At 37.1% G+C, this 20,587-nt stretch overlaps 1 protein-coding gene across 3 annotated transcripts in view; it reads left to right on the forward strand.

Moving 5' to 3' along the window:
* RAB3GAP1 (RAB3 GTPase activating protein catalytic subunit 1) overlaps positions 1-17,615 on the forward strand; it is a 96,620-nt gene extending 79,005 nt beyond the window's left edge. For all 3 annotated transcript variants that reach the window (XM_021009434.2, XM_021009435.2, XM_021009436.2), the window contains 9 exons: positions 2,495-2,549; positions 2,767-3,117; positions 7,184-7,321; positions 9,269-9,496; positions 10,156-10,252; positions 10,349-10,452; positions 11,353-11,468; positions 12,633-12,735; positions 16,376-17,615. In XM_021009434.2, the coding sequence (XP_020865093.1) occupies positions 2,495-2,549; positions 2,767-3,117; positions 7,184-7,321; positions 9,269-9,496; positions 10,156-10,252; positions 10,349-10,452; positions 11,353-11,468; positions 12,633-12,735; positions 16,376-16,612 (1,429 nt within the window). In that variant the 3' untranslated portion in view covers positions 16,613-17,615. The remainder of the gene's footprint in view (positions 1-2,494; positions 2,550-2,766; positions 3,118-7,183; positions 7,322-9,268; positions 9,497-10,155; positions 10,253-10,348; positions 10,453-11,352; positions 11,469-12,632; positions 12,736-16,375) is intronic.
* The last annotated feature ends 2,972 nt before the right edge of the window (positions 17,616-20,587 follow it).

Consider the following 20,587-nt stretch of genomic DNA (forward strand, 5'->3'; position numbering starts at 1 on the left):
TGACATTTCATCTCTCATTTCTGTGCCTTTATACATGCTGTTTCCCATGCCTAGAATGCCTGCCTTCCTTACTTGGCAGCTCTTATAATCTTTGCCTTCCTTCAAGATTCATCTTAGGTACCAGTTCTTCTAGGAAGGCCATTCCTGACCCACCCCTTACCCCCATGTTGTTAGTGTTCTCTACCTCCTCAGATAATCATGTGTACACTTCTCTTTACATGTCACATCCTACCAGGAGTTTAAGTTCCTTGAGAATAGGAACTGTTTTGTTTTTCTGACTGCATATGTATTTGGTGGTTTAGTAAATGTTTGTTGAATTGAATTGAATGATAGTCTCTTACATAAACAAGAGGTAAGATTAATTTTTGTTTACTTCTAGTTTTTTGTTCATTTTTTGAGGCATTTGGAGTTAAGTGACTTGCCCAGGGTCATACAGTTGGTAAGTGTCTGAGGCCAGATTTGAACACAGGTCCTCCTGACTGAAAAGTCAGTGCTCTATCCACTGCACCACCTTTAATTTTTGTTTAAAATATCTTTGTAGATTTCATATTTTAGCATTTTTGGTTTGAACTTTCATTGAAAAATCCCAACACTGGTCATCTTGTTTGAGGAAAACAACTTGTTTATAGATTTGGGATGTGTATGATCATGTGTAATTGGCTGTAGTTTACAAAATTCATGATAAAGATGAATAGCTGTGGCAAAATTGATCTAAAATAATGGATAACCCAGAGATACTAAAATAAACATTTATTAAGTACCTATTATTAAGTACCCACTTTAGGCATACTAATGATACAAAACTAAAACTAATATACTAATATTATAATAATTATGTTACAATATAATAATATTTTATTATAATGGTATATGTAATATAATAAAAACATAATAACATACTAATGACACAATAAAACAAAAAACCTTCAAGAAACTTTTATTTTACCCAGGGGGGTGTAGAATGTAAAAAAAAAATTAAAACCCATGATGATTTGAAGAGACAGAGCCCCTAACAAATAGAGGGAGAAGGTGGTTACTGGACTGAGTCTTGAAGGAAGTCAAGGATTCTGAGAGGTAGAGTAGAGGTAGGGCTATATTCCAAGATGTAAGGGAACCATCAGAGGGGAGGTATGGAGGTAGAAGATGGAATATGGAGTTTAGGGAACAGCTATAGTCTAATTTGGCTGGACTAGAGAGTCTATTAAGGAGACTTAGTATGAATAAAGCTGGAGAGATAAGTTGGAGCCCGATTTTTGAGGGCCTTAAATACCAGGCTAATGAATTTATATTTTATCTAAATACCAGGCTAATGAATTTATATTTTATCTAAATGCTTGTTTCATTTCATTATAAGCTTCTTGAAGGTGGAGACTATCTTTTTATTAATTGTATCCCCAGCATTCAGCATAGGGCCTGGCACATAGCAGGTACTCAATAAATGTGTGTTGGATTGGATTATTAGATTAGGTAGGATCTATCTTAAGGAGAGAGTGGGGAACCACTGAAAATTTTAAAGCAGGTGGTGCTTGCGGCAGATTATTTGGGCATCTTCATGGAGGAAGGATTGGAGAAGGGTAAGAATGGAACAGAGGTGAATATGTAATTCATGTGTGATTAAGCAATCACACATGCCTCTCTACTGGACCCTGTCTTTCTCTGGTTTCTTTGCTGCTCTTTGACTTGAGATCTAGCAAGGAAAGCTAGTCCTCAGACCTGTTAGGATAAGGGCAGGTAGCCTTGTGATCTTGTCACTTGTCAAGAATGATAGTTGTGAGCTGGTGTTTTTTAGGGTGTTTTTAGGGTCCCTGGTAACCTTGAAACCTGTGTGGGTGGCAGAAAGAAGGTAGACGCCTTTTTTCCCTCTAGCTTATGCTTGTAGTCATTCATTCTAGGAGGGTATATTGTGGAATGACTTTCCATTACTGTTGGATTTGGTGACTGAGCTAAAGAATTTCACTTGAATTCCCAAACCTTGGGATGTTCTTGTTTGAACTTGTTTGTACTGAAGCTTTGTGTTTGCTTAAGTGGTATGGAGACAGGGATGTAGCAGAAGTTGAAAATGTGACTCCTCCTAAGGTTTCAACTTCTACTTCATTGAGTCAGTCTGAGACCTGGGAAAGACCTTAGCTTAAAAAAAATCTAGAGCCCCCACTGCTTCCTGGGCCATCTCCAGTTGTCCTGATCTGTATCTTGCTACTGGGTTCAGATGGCTCTGGAAAAGAAAGTCAGGCTGGTGACTTTGCACACCCTCCCTCACTTAAATCCAATTCACTTTCATGTCCAGGCATTACCTCCCTGATGTCATAATCCTCCTTTCTGAGCACAGAATACAAACAAAAATAACTTCATGTAGTCCTCTTGTTACCTAAAATGTTTCTAGTTTGTTTTTTTCCTAAATATGACTAAAAATTTACGGTACCATGAAAAATACATAATTCAGTAATAGTTTTAGTAAAATTATAAATATATTCTTTTATTTGCTGTCTTTCCTTAGATTAGCTAATGGAGTCCCAGACCTTAGATGTTGTTTGCTGCATCAAAAACTTCAGGTAAATATCTTCTAATCAGTGTGTTAATTAGTGATTTTATTAAGGAACGTGTTCTGATAAAAATTGTCATTATGTTGCTTATTGCCCTCATGCTCCCTGTCAACCTTGACATTGCTTTCATGATACATGGAAGGGGTAGAGAGAAATGATTTGGAAGCTGAGAGCTATATAGGCATATATTTTTAAACAAAATGTAAATGTTTTCCATTTTCCCTAGATGTTAAATTGTTGTATTGAAAGGAAGAGAGCCCGAGATGAAGGAAAAAAGTCCACTTTTTCTGATCATGCTTCTAGTGCTTCTGCAGGGGATTCTGGGCAGGATCATGTAAAAGATACAGATAAGGAAAAGGGAGAGGTGGGAAAATCTTGGGATTCCTGGAGTGACAGTGAAGAAGAGTATTTTGAATGTTTAAGTGATACAGAGGAACTGAAGGGAAATGGACAAGAGAGTGGAAAGAAAGGAGGGGCCAAAGAATTGTCAAGTTTAAAGCCAGAAGGACGCCTACATCAACATGGAAAACTTACATTGCTGCATACAGGGGAACCTCTCTACATTCCAGTAACACAGGTGGGCAGTGGATCAGTCATTTTTTACTTTTGCGTTTTATCTTTGTGTCATCATATCACAAACCTGAATGTTAAGTCTTATGTTTAATTCTGATTTTCAGCTAAGGCCCAGTTCGAAGTTCTTTGATGTGAGAATGCTAACATATGCATGGAAATTGTGCAGTAGAGGTTTTTTAGGTGCCAGTGTGGGGTCAGGGAATGTAGAGACAAGAGATTTTAGCAAAGTCAACAAGCATTTATTAAGCACTTATCTACATGCCAGGCACTGTGCTAAGCACTGGGGGTTCAGAGGAAGGCAATAAACAGCCCTTGTTCTCAAAGACTTAATAGTCTAATAGGTAAACAGCAACAAAAAAAAATTGTGCACAAACAAGATATATACAGGATAAATTGGAGATCATTACAAGGGAAAATAGTAATGGGGAATTGGGAAAAGACTTCTTGCAGAAGGAGGGATTTGAGCTGGGATTTGAAGAAGGGAAGCTAAGAGTCAGAGATGAAGAGGTAAAGAATTCTAGTTAGGGGACAGCCACTGAAAATTCAGAGTCTATCAAGAGAGGGAGTGTCTTGTGCAAGGAATAGTCTAGGAGGCACAGAGTAGATGGGGTGTGGAGTAAGCTGTAAGAAGACTGGAAAGGTAGAAGGGGTCTAGGTTATGAAGGCTTTTGAATGCCAAATAATAATAACAGTAACTAGAATTAACCAACATTAAGATTTGCAAAAGTGCTTTACATACGTTAATTCGTTTGAAAATAGAGACTTTTTTTATTTGATCCTGGAGGTTAGGAAACTACCAGAATTTATTAAACAGGAGGGTGACCAGCATTTTAGGAAGATCATCTTGGCATCTTGGATTGTGGACTGGAGTGGAGAGAGACTTGAGGGAGGGAGACACAGGTTGTCGTAGGAGTCCAGACATGAGGTGATGAGGCCCTGTACCAGAGAGGAAGTGTCAGAGGAGAGTAGGGAATGTATTTGAGAGATGTTACAAAGGTAGAATTGACAGGACTTGGCAACAGGATATGGCGAGTGAGAATGATGACACCTGGGTTGTGAGCCTGGTTGACTGGGAAGATTTGGTGTGCCTTTCATAGTAATAGGAAAATTACGAAGAGGGGAAATTTTGAAGGTAAGGGGGAGAAATAATGAGTTCACTTTGGGACATATTGAACGTAAGATGTCTGTGATACATCTAATTCAGGGTGTCTAATAGGTAGTTGGAGATGTGTCTGAAGGTGAGGAGAGAGGTTTGGGCTAGATAAATAGATCTGAGAATCAAGGTAATTATGATAAGTGAATCCATGGGAGCTGATGAGATCACCGAGGGAAATAGTACATGTGGAGAAGAGGATCCAGAACAGAGCTTTGAGGACACTGATGATTAGCAGGAATGAATGACATGGAATAAAACTCCATTAAAGGAGACTGAGGAGTGGTCTGACAGATAAGAGGAGAACCAGGTTAGAGTAGTACGTGTGCTGAAAATCTAAAAAGAAGAAAGTATCAAGGAAAAGAGGGTGATCAGTAGTGTCAGAGGCTGCCAAGAGGTCAAGGAGGATGACAACTGAGAAAAGGCCATTGGATTTGTCCATTAAGAGATCATTGGTACTTTGGAGAGAGGTGAATGATGTCAGAAGCCGGACTGTAGGGAGTTAAGAAGAATGTGAGAAGGAAAGAAAGAAAGGCAGTGATTGTAGACTTCTCAAGGAGTTTAGCCCCAAAAGGGAGGAGAAGTATGGGACAGTAGATAGCAGGGACAGATGGATCAAGTGAGGGTTTTATGAGGAGGTAGGGAGACGTGGGCAAGTTTGTTATCAATAGGGAGGTAAACTAGTTTGCAGGGAGAGACTGAAGATTAATGAGAGTAGAGATTATAGAGGGAGTAATTAGCTGAAAAGATGAGATGAAATGGGATCACTTGGGCATTTTGAGGGTTTGTCTCTTTGTAATGGCAGGGAAAGAAAAGATAGATACAGAAGACATCTGAGTGGTATGAAATGAGGAAGGGAGATAAGAGAGGGCTTTCTGTATATAGCCTTATTTTTTCAGAGAAACATGTTTCTCAGCTGAGAGACTAGGAGGAAGGAGAGCCATGAGAGGTTTGAGGAGAGGTGAAGTCTAGAAAAGTCATGATGGTGGTGAGAGGGATAGTGAATCAGTTAGGTTGGTGATAAAGAATTGCTTCCTGCAGTGAAAGCCCAATTAGAATTATGTAACATAAATTTGTAGTTGACCCATTCAGCTAAATTCAGCAGAATGTGACTAGAAGTAAAGTCAGGAGATTATAGGAGTAATCCAAGGCAAGGGCTAGGCGCAGGGCAAGGTCATCAATAGGGTAAAGGGTCAAGGGTCTCAAGAGAAGAATAAGTTGTCACCAAGTCCTCAAGATGAGGAAAGGAGGAAGAATGTAGATGATGTGGAAAAGAACTAAGGGGTGGAGGAATTGGAGGTTGAGGTGAGGTCAAAGAACATGATTTGAGGATGCTGGCAGAAGACTGAGCAGAATATCTAAAGCAGGCCATGAGCAGATAAGGTATTTTCAGATTTAACGAACATGGAAGTTTAGTGGGTGACAGCAAGTCAAGCACAAATTTTATTTGGCTTGATTGAAGAAAGAAGCATTGATTTAATTTTTTAATTCTTAAATTTTTGTCTCCTGACAGAAATTTGTGAGCTATGGCTTATGCCCATTACATTTCCAGTCTTTTTACATTGTAATCCTCACATTGAATATTCAAGCCACATTGGTTTCTTTGCTTTACTATGTTACGATATCTCTCAGTTCCCTCTACAGAGCACTCCCTCTAGAAGAGGACCATAAAAATAGAATAAAGATAATTATTTTACCTCTAACAAGATTCAATTTCTAATAGAAGTAAAAGAGATGAAAGTTTTTTTTAACTGTCTTCAGAAACAACAAACTGACTATATCTCATGCCAGGAATGCACCTCCTCCTCACCTGTATTTTTCCTGATACCTGGTTTCAGACATCCAAGCCCCATACCTCACCCATCCCCCTGCTCTGCAGCACTATCTTTTCATGAAGTTTTTCTTGATCCCCTCAGCTGCTAGGATTCTTCTTCCCAAAACAACCTTGTTTTCATTTTGTGTCTATTATTTTGTTTATACTCATATGTGGGCTTAAGCTCTTTGAGAGAAGGTACTTTGTCTTTGTGTTTCCATCACTTAGCACAGTCCCTGGACTTAGCCCTTATTAAGTGTTTATTGATTTTCCTACAATAGAAATTTCAATATTCTGTGCCTAAAGGACAAAGCAAATAGGTTGTGGTAATTCTTTAGATCTGTGCATCTTGTATCTTTTAGGTCCAGAACTTGAATGAATTGACTCTCAGTGAATATTCCTAAAAGCCTTTGAATCGTTACCTAGAAATTTCTGTTGTCAGGTCACCTTCTTAATGACTGTGGCATTCTTATTTTTCCCATCAAATATGCCTTTGCTGCTTTTTTGTTTGTGCTTAGGAAGCATTTAATTTTTCTCTCACCTCAATAACAAACAGAAATCTTCTCATGGGAACATTAATTATAATATCCTTGAAACTGAGCTGAACTAGAGACTCATCTTTTAGCATCAGATCCTACTTATTTGGTAGCTTTGGGTTGGGGAAGAGCCATTTGCTGTGATGCAGATAAAGTATTTAACTCTTTTAAAAAAAACCATTCATCTTTTAGTTGATCATATTAGGAATTATTTGCAGTAGTCTAGTCTAGATTAGTAATGCACAATAACATTTTACTTTAGGTCTTTCATCTTAACAGGCCGCAAAATGTTTGCCTCTGGACATGGCTTTCTACCTTTTAAATGCAGATATTCTTAGAGTAGACCTCCATGATCTTATTTGGAGAGTTAAAATCGCATTTACCCTTGTGCCAAGTTTGTTGTTTTTGAAGACAGTTTAAAAAAGCTTTCATCTCTTTTACTTCTATTAGAAATTGAATCTTGTTAGAGGTAAAATAATTGTCTTTATTCTATTTTTATGGTCCTCTTCTAGAGGGAGTGCTCTATAGAGGGAAGCTGTTTGCAATTCTGCCCTTTTGTACTTCCCAGGAACCAGCCCCTATGACAGAAGATCTGCTAGAAGAGCAGTCTGAGGTCCTGGCTAAATTGGGGACATCTGCAGAAGGTGCTCACCTCCGGGCCCGCATGCAGAGCGCCTGTTTGCTCTCGGATATGGAGTCTTTTAAGGTACACCCCATGGGTAGCATTCTGTGGACTATTTTCAGCATTTCTAGGATGAAGCTCTAAAAGTCAGCCCCTCCAAAGTAGCCAGAAAGCTGTAATAGTTATTTTATTTTCCTTAGGGACTTTGATTTTATTTGTAGTTCTACCCTCTCCTCAAAAGACACACTCAAATCTGTTTCATAAGGCTTAACAAAAAGAACTATACCACACTTCAAATAATTACTTGAAAGTTAAAAATGGAAACATTTTCATATGTGAATCTGGCAATTTCCTCCTTTTGTTTGTGCAGAGAAGTACATTGCTTCCAAACATACATGTAGCTTTGTTCAAATTAAATAACATAAAAATGATAAAGCAAGTCATTTCAAATTATATATCTGAAATTTAAAAAAAAAATTTTCCCAAGTACAGTATATTTAAGGAATGAAAGAGGTTGTATGATGTGCTGAGTTAAGACCTGGTACAGATAATGTGATGGTTGGAAAGGACCTTAAACCTGAGCCATTTCACAGATGAAGAAGGGGAGATAAAAGGCTGTGTCTGTGGCCATCTAGGCAGAAAATAGCAGAACCAGGCCTGAAGCCCAGGATTCCTGACTCCGCATCTGGTGCTCTGTATACTATATCACACAGATGCCCTTTGGGAGTGAATCCTGGACAACTCCATATCATTCATCATCTTAACCAGTTGCTATCTATATAATAAAGGTTTGTTGTTGCTGTGGATCTCACCACATCCTCTAGAAGCCCCTTTTGTTGGCACCCAGGCAACATGCTCCCATGGCTTCCATATCCTCACAGGAAGGTTTCTTAAGCTGAAGGGAAAAGTAAACAAAGGACTTGTGAGACAAATGTAGATGAACGAGGGAAAATGGGCCATTTTGGATTCTTCCAGGAGCAGACCATTTTCACCTTGTGAGTGACTGTATTTTATTTTTAGTTTTGGTTTTCACCTTCTTGGAACTTCTCTGTTAATGCTTTGAGTGCAAAGCTATTTGCTGTTGTTGGCGTTTCAGTGTGGCACTTCCAAACAGGAAGACTAAAACGAAGAATGGTGAGGTGGGGGAAATAACAAAAAAGGTGGCATTTGCAGCTTTAGTCCTCAAATTAATATATTGATGCAAGTTTTAGCAAAAAATGTTTCCGTGCTTTAACATCAACATTTTGTTGTCAGCAGGTTTGCAGCATATAGTTGAAGTAGTATTATCTTATTATATAAATAACATGTTGTCCTCTCTTCATCTTCAGGCTCAAAATTAGACTTACTTTAAGGTTTTTAGTACGTATCATTACTAACTTTTTTATCCAGTAGATAAAGCGTTTTACTAGTCAATTTGATTTCCTTAATCCTGAGAAATTACAGTTTGAGTTTCAGTCCCAGAACGATTTATGTGAATGGTAATTGGGTATATAAAGTGTCAGGCCTTCATAGCAGAATAAAACAATTTTGAGAGTAGCCAAAATTTATTGTATTACCAATATTGACTTATTAGGAAGGAAAAAAATCAGGGGAAAATGCTTACTTTGTATTGTTATTTTGTGATCTTCTGTATTTTAAAATTTATATAACTTAAGTGTATTTAATGGCTTTTTTATTATTCAGTGGTAGATTGTAATTTTAAACTGAGTTTTACCTAACAGATTCTTATAGTTATTTTCAGTTTATGTCAAGTGGTGATTTCTGAACTTGTCAAATAGAAATGTTTCCATATTTTCTTTTCTTTCTTTTTTTTTTTTTTTTTGTAATATTGGAATAACAAATTTAGTGTTTTAGCACCTGACTTATTCTAGGTAAAAAACCACACTTACATAGTGAAATGGTATAAGTAATAAAAACAGGCTCTTGGTGAAAGGGCTTTTTTGTAGAGTCAGTATCAGTTTCTGTTGGTTTTAAATTTTAATTGTGTGGATTTAAAAAATTATATTTTGGGGGGGGGGGTTTTCATTCTAGGCAGCCAATCCTGGTTGCTTCCTGGAGGATTTTGTGAGGTGGTATTCACCTCGGGATTATGTTGAAGAGGAAGTGGTTGATGAAAAAGGCAATGTGATTCTCAAAGGAGAGTTGAGTGCCCGAATGAAGATTCCTAGCAATATGTGGGTGGAGGCCTGGGAAACAGCTAAGCCAGTTCCTGCTAGACGGCAAAGGAGACTATTTGATGACACTCGGGAGGCAGAAAAGGTAATTGATGATACGATCTATATTTCTAGCATATTAAGATGATTTTTGCAGTATTTGACTCTCAGCTTGGTATACTATCATGATAACTTGAGCACTTTTGAGAAGCAAAATGTCAAATTCCAACCATCTTCCCCCCCAAAGTAGCTTTTTTAGGAATATGAAGTGGGTTTTTTATTTTTTTATTTTTACCTTTGGAATGTAAACATTAAAATTAATTGCAAACTGACCAAATGATAAGGAATACATTTGACATAAAAGAATGCATGCCATTAAGCCAAGGTGTGGCTTTTCATTTATCTTTATGGCTTTATTTTAGTGTTGGAGGTAGCTGCTCATCATCCCACAATTTATGCTGACTTAGTAAAAAAAAGAATGGTAGGGTTTTTTCTTTTGTTTGTTTTGACCTTTTTTCCATAGGGACTGTTTATAGGCCACATTTCTAGGCTGGAAAACTTTTTGTAATAGTCATACTTTTACATTTGTAATTAATTTTTGTTCACAGGAAGAATGTCTCAGGCAGTTGTGAAATGAGTATGATATTCCTTTACTAAGGAATTTATTGTTTTGCATACCGTGAACACAAATAGGGCGAAGCTGTGCCAAGAATGCCTGTGACCTCCAACTACAGCAGTGTTATTCACTATGCACATTTTCTACAGGTGCTGCACTATTTGGCAGTCCAGAAACCTGCAGATCTTGCAAGGCATCTCTTACCTTGTGTGATCCATGCGGCTGTACTTAAAGTAAAGGAGGAAGGTAAGTCATTCATTTGATTAATTAATCACACATTTTTCAAATTAAGATATATATATTTCACTTATTTAATAACGGGTGTGGTGTTTTTAAAAACAGAAACTCTGGAAAACATTTCTTCAGTTAAGAAAATCATAAAGCAGATAATATCCCATTCCAGTAAAGTTTTACGATTCCCTAATCCAGAAGACAAGAAATTGGAGGTAAGTTCCCCATGTAGTCATATGTTTTTGCCAACTGCCTTTCTTGCTTTATAGTAATTTTTAATAGTATTTTATTTTTTCCAATTAAATGTAAAGACAAATTTTAACATTTTTTTTTTAAATTTGAGTTCCAAATTTTTTCCCTTACTCCCCCTTCCCCTTCCCTAAGAGGGTAGACAATTTGATATAAGTTATATATGTGCAATCATATAGAACCTGTTTCCATAGTATTCATGTTGTGAAAGAAGAAACAGACAAAAAGAAAAAAGCACCAAAAAGAAATAAACTGAAAATAGCATGCTTTGATCTGCATTCAGACTCCCATCAGTTTTTTTTCTGGATATGGATAGCATTTTTCATCGTGAGTCCTTTGAGATTGTCTTGGATCTTTGTATTGCTGAGTATAGCCAAGTCATTCACTGTCCATCATACAATATTGAGGTTATTGCGTACAGTGTTCTCTTGGTTCTGCTTCACTTCACTTTGCATCAATTCATGTAAGTCTTTGCAGGTTTTTCTGAAATCATCCTGCTTGTCATTTCTCATAGCATGGTAGTATTCCATTACATTCATATGTCACAATTTGTTTAGCCATTCTCCAGTTGATGGGCATCCCCTCAATTTCCTATTCTTTACCACCAAAAGAAGAGCTCCTATAAATATACTGGTATAAGTAGGTCCTTTCCCCTCCCCCTACCTTTTTTAAAAAAATCTCTTTGGGATACAGACCTAGAAGTGGTATTGCTGGATCAAAGGGTATGCACAGTTTGATTGTCCTTTGGGCATAGTTCCAAATTGCTCTCCAGAATGGTTCTATCAGTTCACAATATAATAATTTTTAAAGAAGGTTTTGCTTTTTGTTTTGTTTCTGTGTATGCATTTCTTCTTTCCAATGTGTAGGAAATCATCAATCAGATTACTAATGTGGAGGCTACTATTGCCAGAGCACGTTCGTTAAAAGCCAAGTTTGGAACTGAGAAATGTGAACAAGAGGAAGAAAGGGAAGATCTAGAAAGGTGAGGGCCACATGGCCTGTCAGTTTTATATATGAGTACTGATGGTAAAAGCAACAAATCCTATTTCAGTGAACTCTCCCATGAATTGAGTTGTGTAGTGGGAATATCAGTTGATAAGATGACAAGTTTCTATTTCTAGCTCTGCTGCTAACGAGCTTTGTGTCCTTGGGTCAATCACCTTGTGTCTCTGAGCATCACTTTTCTTATCTGTATAATGAAGGAATTAGATTAGATAAATCTCTAGGGTCCTTTCCATCTTTATTATTCTATAAGTCTGTGAAATAGTATTTGAAAGTATTACAATATTAGCAGACTATTATAGCCAAGAACTAGGAATTCCTTGTGAATATAGAGATTTTATGGAGATTCCTTTTGGGCATAGGTTGGCTCTCTTTGAAGGTCGCCTCAAATTCAAATTCTGTGATTTTGAGCATTTGATAGAGTTTTACATGTGTTCCTGACTTGAGTTTATCTTAAGTCTTTTGTTGAATGAAATTTATCACACCACCTTGCCCTTGATACCTTCCTTGTCAGTAAAAAGAGTAGGTTCCTATCAAGTAATTCATCTCCAAGCAGCAGTATGTGAATTAGTGAACAGATGGTGCGTTTCTGGTGGTTCTGCGCCTCTGACTCTTCATTAGTTCCACCATACATTATCTGTGATATATTTTTGGGAGCACAATGACACATGCACATAATGGTGCAATTTACAGTTGAGATTTTGTCCAACAGGAGACGTAAAAAAACCTGCACCAAACCACTCTCTCCTGAGGAAAGAGTGAGAACTGGAGAGATGAAGCTTTTCTATTTGAGACAAATAAAACTTAGTTATCATCTTAAAAATTGAACTCATATTTTAGTGTATAATTTCCCAAGCTGCTATTTTGAAAGAATATGTTGCGTATGTCTCCTTGAACTTGAATAAAGCTAGGTTTTTTTCAAGTTTTATGAGTTATCCAAAAATCAGTAAGATTATATACATTGATTTCAATTTTAATTTTAAAATGTCAGTTTCTACCGGTGACAAGATTTCCACTTTAGTTTTGGTGGATTTTGCAAGCATCCATTTGAGGTCTTCTTGTCAAGAAAATTAATTTAGGAGGATTGATACAACTATGAACTGAGCTATTTGCCTTCCATGCTTTCATGATTTGTTTCATGCAGGTTTGTGAGTTGCCTCTTGGAACAGCCTGAAGTGTCAGTCATTGGTGCAGGAAGAGGACATGCTGGGAGTATCATTCATAAGCTGTTTGTGAATGCTCAGAGGGTATGCAGGATTGTTTATTTACTATGCCGTAGGCCTTTTCGAACCTCTAAAACATTTATGGAAAAACATTTCTGTCTTCTGAATGATGCCAGTTATTCAGCAACTTATCTGTTTCTGAATCTGTGCATTAGCTGTGAATGAGTATAGAGAGATTTCTGTAGCCTTGTGAGTCTGTGTGTGTGTGTGTGTGTGTGTGTGTGTGTGTGTGTGCGCTGCGCGCGCGCGCAGGGCATGAGAAAGATGCTGAAAAGTCCTCATGTAAACATTTGCTCCGGACTCCTATAAAAATTTAATCCAGTTGCCTACTGTATTGGCCTACTTTGTAAAATAAACACGCTTAGGACTTGGTGGATCATTGTAGATAAAAAGGGCATGGGACTAAGCATTACTGGAAGAAACTAACATTTAATCCCTTAGTTACTAGATAATGCAGTCCAGGTGTGTGCTTCTTGCAGACCGGATATAGTTTTTCCTACAACTTTTAAATCCTAATAAAGCCATCAACAAAAATTTTAGCAAATGAGTTAAATAATAAGTTTGAATATTAAACTTAATCATCTGCTTCTTGGAAAGGAACTTTTAAGAATCGTAATGGGCTACATATAAATTGGAGGTATTCATGATGAATATCGTGTCTATTATTTATTTTGTTTAATAACAAAACAGCCTTCCAATATGGTGGTCAGAGGGAGACTACATGGGTGGTATAGTGAATAGAGAGCTGTCCTCAATTCTGGAAGACTTGGGCCCAAGTGCAGCCTTTGATCCACATTTTGTATGGGACCTCCAGCAAATCACTTTACTTCTTAGCTCCCCAGGCAACTCTGCAAGACTGTAAGATGCAAGAGAATTGCAAGTCTGCATTGGTAGAGGGAATTTGCTCACTGGGGATTCTCTAGACCAATGAAATCACAGATCAGAGTCCTCATCCTCCAAAACAAGTAACCTGAAGGAAGCCAGATTTCAAAACTGTAGCATTAAATATTAGATGGTACCCCTTGATACTCTTAAAACATTGAGCTTTGAATATGTTAATATCAAATTGATGATAATAATATTTGACACAGGTTTTCTCTTTCTCTTTCGCTCTCTCTCTCTCTGCTGAGTGCTTGACAAAAAAAGATATTTTTGTATTTTAAACAGCTGCCATTATCTCAGGGATAACCCTCATTTCAGGGCTGGTCTTTTGAGTCTTAGTGATACTTAGAAAAAGCACAGACTAAAAAAATGTGCTAAGTGCATGTCACCTTCCTAGGGATGACCCTTGGTAGCAAATGACCCAACTTTGACTTTTCTTAGAGTCAAATTAGAAGATAATTTAATGTCTTTATACTGTGGAAAAATAATTTTTAAATTCTTTATCATCTATTTAATACATTTTGATTTTACATAGTTGGGATCATCCATAACTTGTTATTTAGAATGAGTAGGCTAGCAAATGTTGAAAAATGTGATTAATTAGGGGTGAAGTCTCTAAATTTCAAAATCTCAGGGATTTCATGTATCCTTGTAAATCAGTGTCCTAGAAAACAATAGAAGCTTCTATTTAAATTATTATTTATTTCTTGGCACAAAGCCAAGCACTTCATTTTAAAACTTAGCTTAACTTTTCCCAGCACACTGGCCAGAAGGACATGAGCATTTCCCCTAGTTATTGCCAATGTTTTTTCTCACTTAGTATTTTGCAGTATATCCTCTTGCTGCTTTGAAGAATATAATTTACATTCTTATATATTTAAAAAATCCTATGGATTATATTTCTTTGTGGAAACTGGTATGCATTGCATGATGTTAAGAAAAATTTTTAGTGTGTAGTGAATGCTCAGAATTATGAGTCAGAATCATAAGTATCTGGTTAGTACATTTTCAGGTTTAGGGGGTAAAACTTAGGCAAAACAGTGCTCAAGCTTATTCACACAACTACTTTTCTTTGAATAATTGATAAACAATTTGTGTTACTATAAAATCAAACTTAGACTGTTACAAATCTGGTTTTTTTTTTAATCAGATTTCAGGAAGGGCTTTCACAGCTTCACTAATCTTTCTTATCTACACGGCAGTGTTCATGTATATTTTACCCTGTTCCTAAAAATGGTAAAATTTAAATCAAATTCATCACATTGTTTCATATTGAGGATAATAATTCGGCATGTGTTCATATATTCTGAAAATGCATCCAAAAAGCTTCATTTTTCTTAGTCTTGCTAAAGTTCTTTAACATGAAGTTAAAGTAGCTTTTAAAATTCAAGAGATAAGTGTATTTCCTGAGTCACAAACACTTTATTTCTCACTTATGCTCATCCAGTGTAAAAACTAGATTTTAATTGTCTCAGTTCCTAATTAGCCAACATTAATTCCTAACTTTCTATCCCAGTTGGGCTGTCAGATGCATGGAGTAAACATGAAATAGAATGTTTCTATTCTATTTGACACCCTTTGTATAAACTGTATATGTGTGTATTGTATTCTTGTTTGTCCCAATATTCTTTTGACAGGAACACATTCCTGAATACAGTGCATGCTGTCTCTGAAACAATCGTGAAATCTCTCGTTTATCCCCTTATAAACCATCTTGCTTGTTTCTTTTTCATCACTGTTTCTTTTCTCACCCTTTCTCAAGCTGACTGAATCTTCTGATGAGGTAACAAATAGCCTTTGTCCCTCATACTCTTCCTTTCCATCCCTCCTACTTCATATAGGTCATTAAGACTAATCACTTCTCTTTTTCTCTGGGTCCGGACCTGTGATGTCATTGGTGTGAGGAAACTCCCCCTACCAGTACAGATTGACAGCTGTTCTGTAACTTAGAGTCTTCTAGAGTTTTGGGGGCATGGGCACTGGGAGATTGTGACACTTGCCCAAGGTCACACAGCCAGCCGCTTCTTTAGAAGTCTCAAAATATTTACTTCTGGGTGTCCTTCTATGGTATTGTGATTTTTGTCTCTTCTTTTTAAATAAAAATGTTTTTCTCATGGTAGTAGTTTATTTAAAAGTACAGGAGACTAATTTCAAACTAGAAGAACATATGTAAATGCATAGTCCATGAAAGAAGTACATCCCTTTGACACTCAGAACTTTTATAGGATTATGCTTTAGTGGCTGCCATCATGTGGCAGCAACATAACTTACTTATGGGCCATGTGAGAGGACCCTATAAAGGAAACAAATTCTCCCTAATGAGTTTGGACCTCAGAAAGAAGAGATCTGAGCTTTGAAGGGACGGGGTTAATTTCTGTGTTCAATAGTCTCATTAGGGAATTCTCTTTGTCACTCATATCATTGAGGAGTATGGGGTAACAGACTTCAGGAGTTCATGGGAGAAATGCTGTTAGAGTTACTAGCTGTAAAAAAACTCAAGGGAGATGCAGTTTCATGACTCTCACTCCTTTGGAGAGCTGAATCTGCCCATCTTTTTTACAGAATCTCCCTGTTTTCCTCCAATTTATTTATACTCTTAGGCTGTTGCCATATTTCAAGCTTCTGTGTTGTGCTAGTCAGTAACCATAGCATAGCTGAATGCATCAGTGAGTAATGTGAAACATTTTAGTGTCTACTATCATGTTTAATCATCTGCTTTTTAAAAAAATTCCAAGTTCTGCCTTTGATGTCGTTATGAATTCCACATCTGATTCTATTTAAGGCTGCAAGCATGGCTCCAGTGGAGGAGGAACTGAAAAGGACAAGCTCTTCTGAAGAACGGAGGCAGAACTCAGGGTCAGACTTCCCAGCGCCTGCAGGCCGGGAACTTATTTTGCGTACCACTGTTCCCCGGCCTGCGCCCTACTCCAAAGCTCTGCCCCAGCGCATGTACAGTGTGCTCACCAAGGAGGACTTCAGACTTGCAGGGGCCTTTTCAGCTGACACCTCATTCTTCTGATTGTTTTTTTTTAAGAGTTGTCTTATCGATGTCTTCAGAGGTAATGCTAAACTCTTCTTCTGTGAGAGGGAGGGAGATTGTGTCAGCAAGTGACAGACGGCATGGAGAGGACACTGTTCTGTTGAATGATCAAGAATCACCTTTCAGGGAATTAAACCAGCATCTGAAAGATTCACCTATATCATCAAGCTGTGGTTATGATGTATCCTGGTGGGAACAGAGGAGATGTCAAGAGGCAGCCAAGCATTTTAAATGCTTGAATAGATTGAGAGATTTCTGCCGAAAGAGACAGCCCTGACCTAGCTTATTTAAAGAACTGAGGTAGCTGTGTACTGTACAGGAGCTCAGTCTGGAAAGGATATCGTACACATTCTATTCCTTTTCATGGCTGTTCTTACAAGAACAAGGCATTACCCCACACTCACCATAAATGTAAACACTAGATAACTGTATTTATTACTATCAAGTATAAAAAATAGGGAATTTACTCAGATTTCTAGGTATCTTGGTTGTGTCTTCATTCCACAAAATCTTCATGGATATTTTAAAACTGCTTAATCTATTGTTCATACTCAGTGGAAATCTTGATTATACCAGTTAACTCTTGATGTTTTGTTGGGTTTTTTATTTTAAACCCTAGCATTTCATGTAGTTGATCTATTTTTCCATAGAACTTTGCCCTAAATCGATTCTTTCTGGTAACTATATATTTAACTTCACTGAAAATAACTTTAAATATATTCTTCAATTTTTTGATACTGTACTAATGTACTAAAATGTGATCCAGGCCAAAATTTTGTGTAAAATTCCTACTTGTAGATGTGTCCTCATTGCCCCTCGCTGTACAGTGTGCCCTTGTTTTCTTGTTGCTGCCTTGGCAGTATGTTTAGTGGATCAAGGATGGAACACACGCTGTGAATGTGACCTGGTATTTGGAAAAGATCATGCAGTCAGTAAAATTTGAATGTATGCTTACGTCATGAATAAAATTATTTTAAAGCAATATTTTTGGGAGTCTGTTGGGGTAAAGTGAAAGTGTATGGGATATGCTCTTAAATCCGTTTGTGGCCCTAAGATTCCAGACTCTTTCCAAATTCATAACGCTTTATAGCAAAAATATGAACCTTGCCAACATATCTTTGAGAATAGCAGCTCAAATTAATAGAATTGAGTAAGATACAGAGGATATTTTTGTTTTTCATTTTAAACCAAGTCAGATAGAATAGAGCACTGACATTATGCAAAGGCTAAATCTACTTTTGATCTTTACTTTTATTTACTGTGTGAAAGCTCTTTGGTACTTTTAGTGTATCTCTCATTCAGTTTTTATTTTAGTAAAGGGTCCTATAAAATTATAAGAAAATCCAAATTGTAGGCCATTTTCCTAAGCTTGGTCAGTTTTCCTTTCATAAGGTAATAATATGAGCTGAAGGCTTCAGAGACGGCTACTATTCTTTTTTCTTTTTTTAAAAAATATTATTTATTTTAAACATTTTTCCTTTTTTAAATATTGAGTTGCAATTTCTCTCCCTTTCTCCCCTGCCCACACCCACTGAGAAGGCAAGGAAAATGATATCAATTATACATGTGAAATCATGTAAAACATATTTCCACATTAGCCATATTTTCCCCCAAAGCAAGAAAAATAAGCAAAAAGGGAAAATCATACTTTAATTTTCACTGAATTCACCAGTTCTCTCTGGAGGTGGATAGCATTTTTTCATCAAGAGTCCTTTGGAATTGTCCTGGATCACTGAATTGATCAGAGTAATCAAGTCTTTCACAATTGATCATTATCAAAGCATTGTTGTAACCACGAACAATATCTCCCTGTTCTTCCCACTTCACTTTGCATCAGTTCATATAGGTTTTGGAGGGATGCCATTCTTAACTTTTTTCTTTTTTAACCTGTTTGAAATGTACAAAAATTTCAATTCGACACAAATGAGTATAAGGAATGCCAGTTTTTTATTTTCTCCATACCCCACTGCTGAGGATGGGATTATGTAGGAAGATCCTTTGTCTTCCAAGAACTACAACTAATATCCAAACACTACCTTACATTTACATAAAAACTCCCCTTTATGTAGCACTCTCACATTTACAAAGCCCTTTTCTCATAATAGTCCTATGTGCTAGTAAACCTTTGTAATCAAGGCTCAAGAATTAAGGGCCTTGCTTAGGTTTTCTCAGTTATTAAATGATAGAGCTTATCTTTAAGCCCCTATCTTCTTGCTTCTGGCCCAACTTTCCCTCACAGTGCTCCACCTCTTTTCCTTTGCCATCCTGGAGCTTTGTGTAGCATTTTCAACTAAATAACTGGAAAAGCATAGGGGGAAAAAGATTCAGAGAAGATGTAAAAGATGAATTCAAGAACTGGCTGAAAATGACAAAGCTGAAGAATTTATTTTTAGTGGCATTTGACTACACATCATTTCCTCTGAAGTCCCAAAAGAAGAAAGAGAAACTTAATGAACATTAAGAAATTCATATTGAATGGTGAAAATAGTTAGATAATGAAGTAACTGACTATAGGATGTTGTGAAATTACTTTCCTTTGAAGTTTTTTTAAAATTGAAAACAGTGTATCAGTTTGGGATAGGTGAAAACCTATCTTAGTCAAGATAGGAGATAGACAAAATGATTATTAGTTCTTCGACAAAATGATTACTAGTTCTTTAAAATTCTTTGAATGGTATTTTTTTTTCAGGCAATTGGGGTTAAGTGACTTGCCCAGTAAGTGTCAAGTGTTTGGTCTGAGGCCAGACTTCAGGGTCGGTACTCTATGCACTGCGCCACCCAGCTGCCCCAGTGTTTTTTCTTATGAACCATTCTTTAATCTTATCCTTTCCTTTCCAGCCTCAATGCCTTTGTAAATTGGCCTCCCTATTCCACTTCCTTCCCAACTCAACACACAGACACAATTTCTGCCTATTGAAATCCTCGCTAGGTTCATAGACGGAAGCTATCTAGACCAGGGCTTCTTAAACTTTTTCCACTCTTGAGACCCCTTTTCTCTCCTGTTTGCATTTAGGCATGTTCACTGCCATTGCATGCCCAAGGGCACGCACAGTGCAAAGTGCGCATGCTTTGTGTTCAGTCAGAACCAAGGCTGCAGTGAAGTTGCATGATGCAACAAGGCTGCCAGAAACACCTCGGATTCATTATGTGATTGATTTTCAATTAATTTTTTATCGTTGTGTGTTCAGAAACCTTTTACTGTTGCCAAGTTTTTTGCAACCCCACATGGGGTCGTGACCCACAGTTTAAGAGCCCTGATCTAGACCAGTGGCTTCATTTTACTGATGAGAACTGAGGCCCAGGGAGTTTTAAGCGAGTTGTCCAAAGTCAAAGAATAGCCTGTTATTTCTCTATCAAACTTATCCCCATGCCTCCTCCTGCCCTCTTAGTTTTAAATGATCTCCTCAAATCTCATATCACTATCTGAACTGTCCTATGTCCTGAGAACCAGTGTATTCTCTCTATATTCTTATAACCATTATTAGGTTTTTTTAGATCAGCTGGTTGAAGGTTAAAGATTGAGTCTTATTTCATCTTTGTATCACCATCTACTCCATTACATTGTACATAGTAGGGACTTGATAAACTTTCTTAAATTCAACAGATAATTATTTGGTAAGCCTTGTAAATCAGTTAGTAAATAGGCTTAAGTCTGAGCCATTGAACATTAAAAACCAAAATAAGTACCAGAGAGACTTGAAAAGCAGACTAATTGTGCTCCTTCTGATTAGGACTTTGAAGGATAAAGCAAAAATGTACAAAATGGAAACTGGACTTAAAGAGGCAAAGAAGTTTAAATAGAATTTGAGAGTATGCCCTACAAAGGCTTAACTTTTCCGCTTTTTGATAGGAATTTCATTTAATTCTATTCTGCCTCAGTTGCATTATATTTGCAAATGTTCAGTAGACCTCACCCAGGAGGCATTTGACCTTATGACAGTTGTTGCAAGGCAT

Source organism: Phascolarctos cinereus, unplaced genomic scaffold (genome assembly GCF_003287225.1).
Source record: "Phascolarctos cinereus isolate Bilbo 61053 unplaced genomic scaffold, phaCin_HiC Scaffold_726;HRSCAF=1367, whole genome shotgun sequence".
NCBI classification, from domain to species: domain Eukaryota; kingdom Metazoa; phylum Chordata; class Mammalia; order Diprotodontia; family Phascolarctidae; genus Phascolarctos; species Phascolarctos cinereus.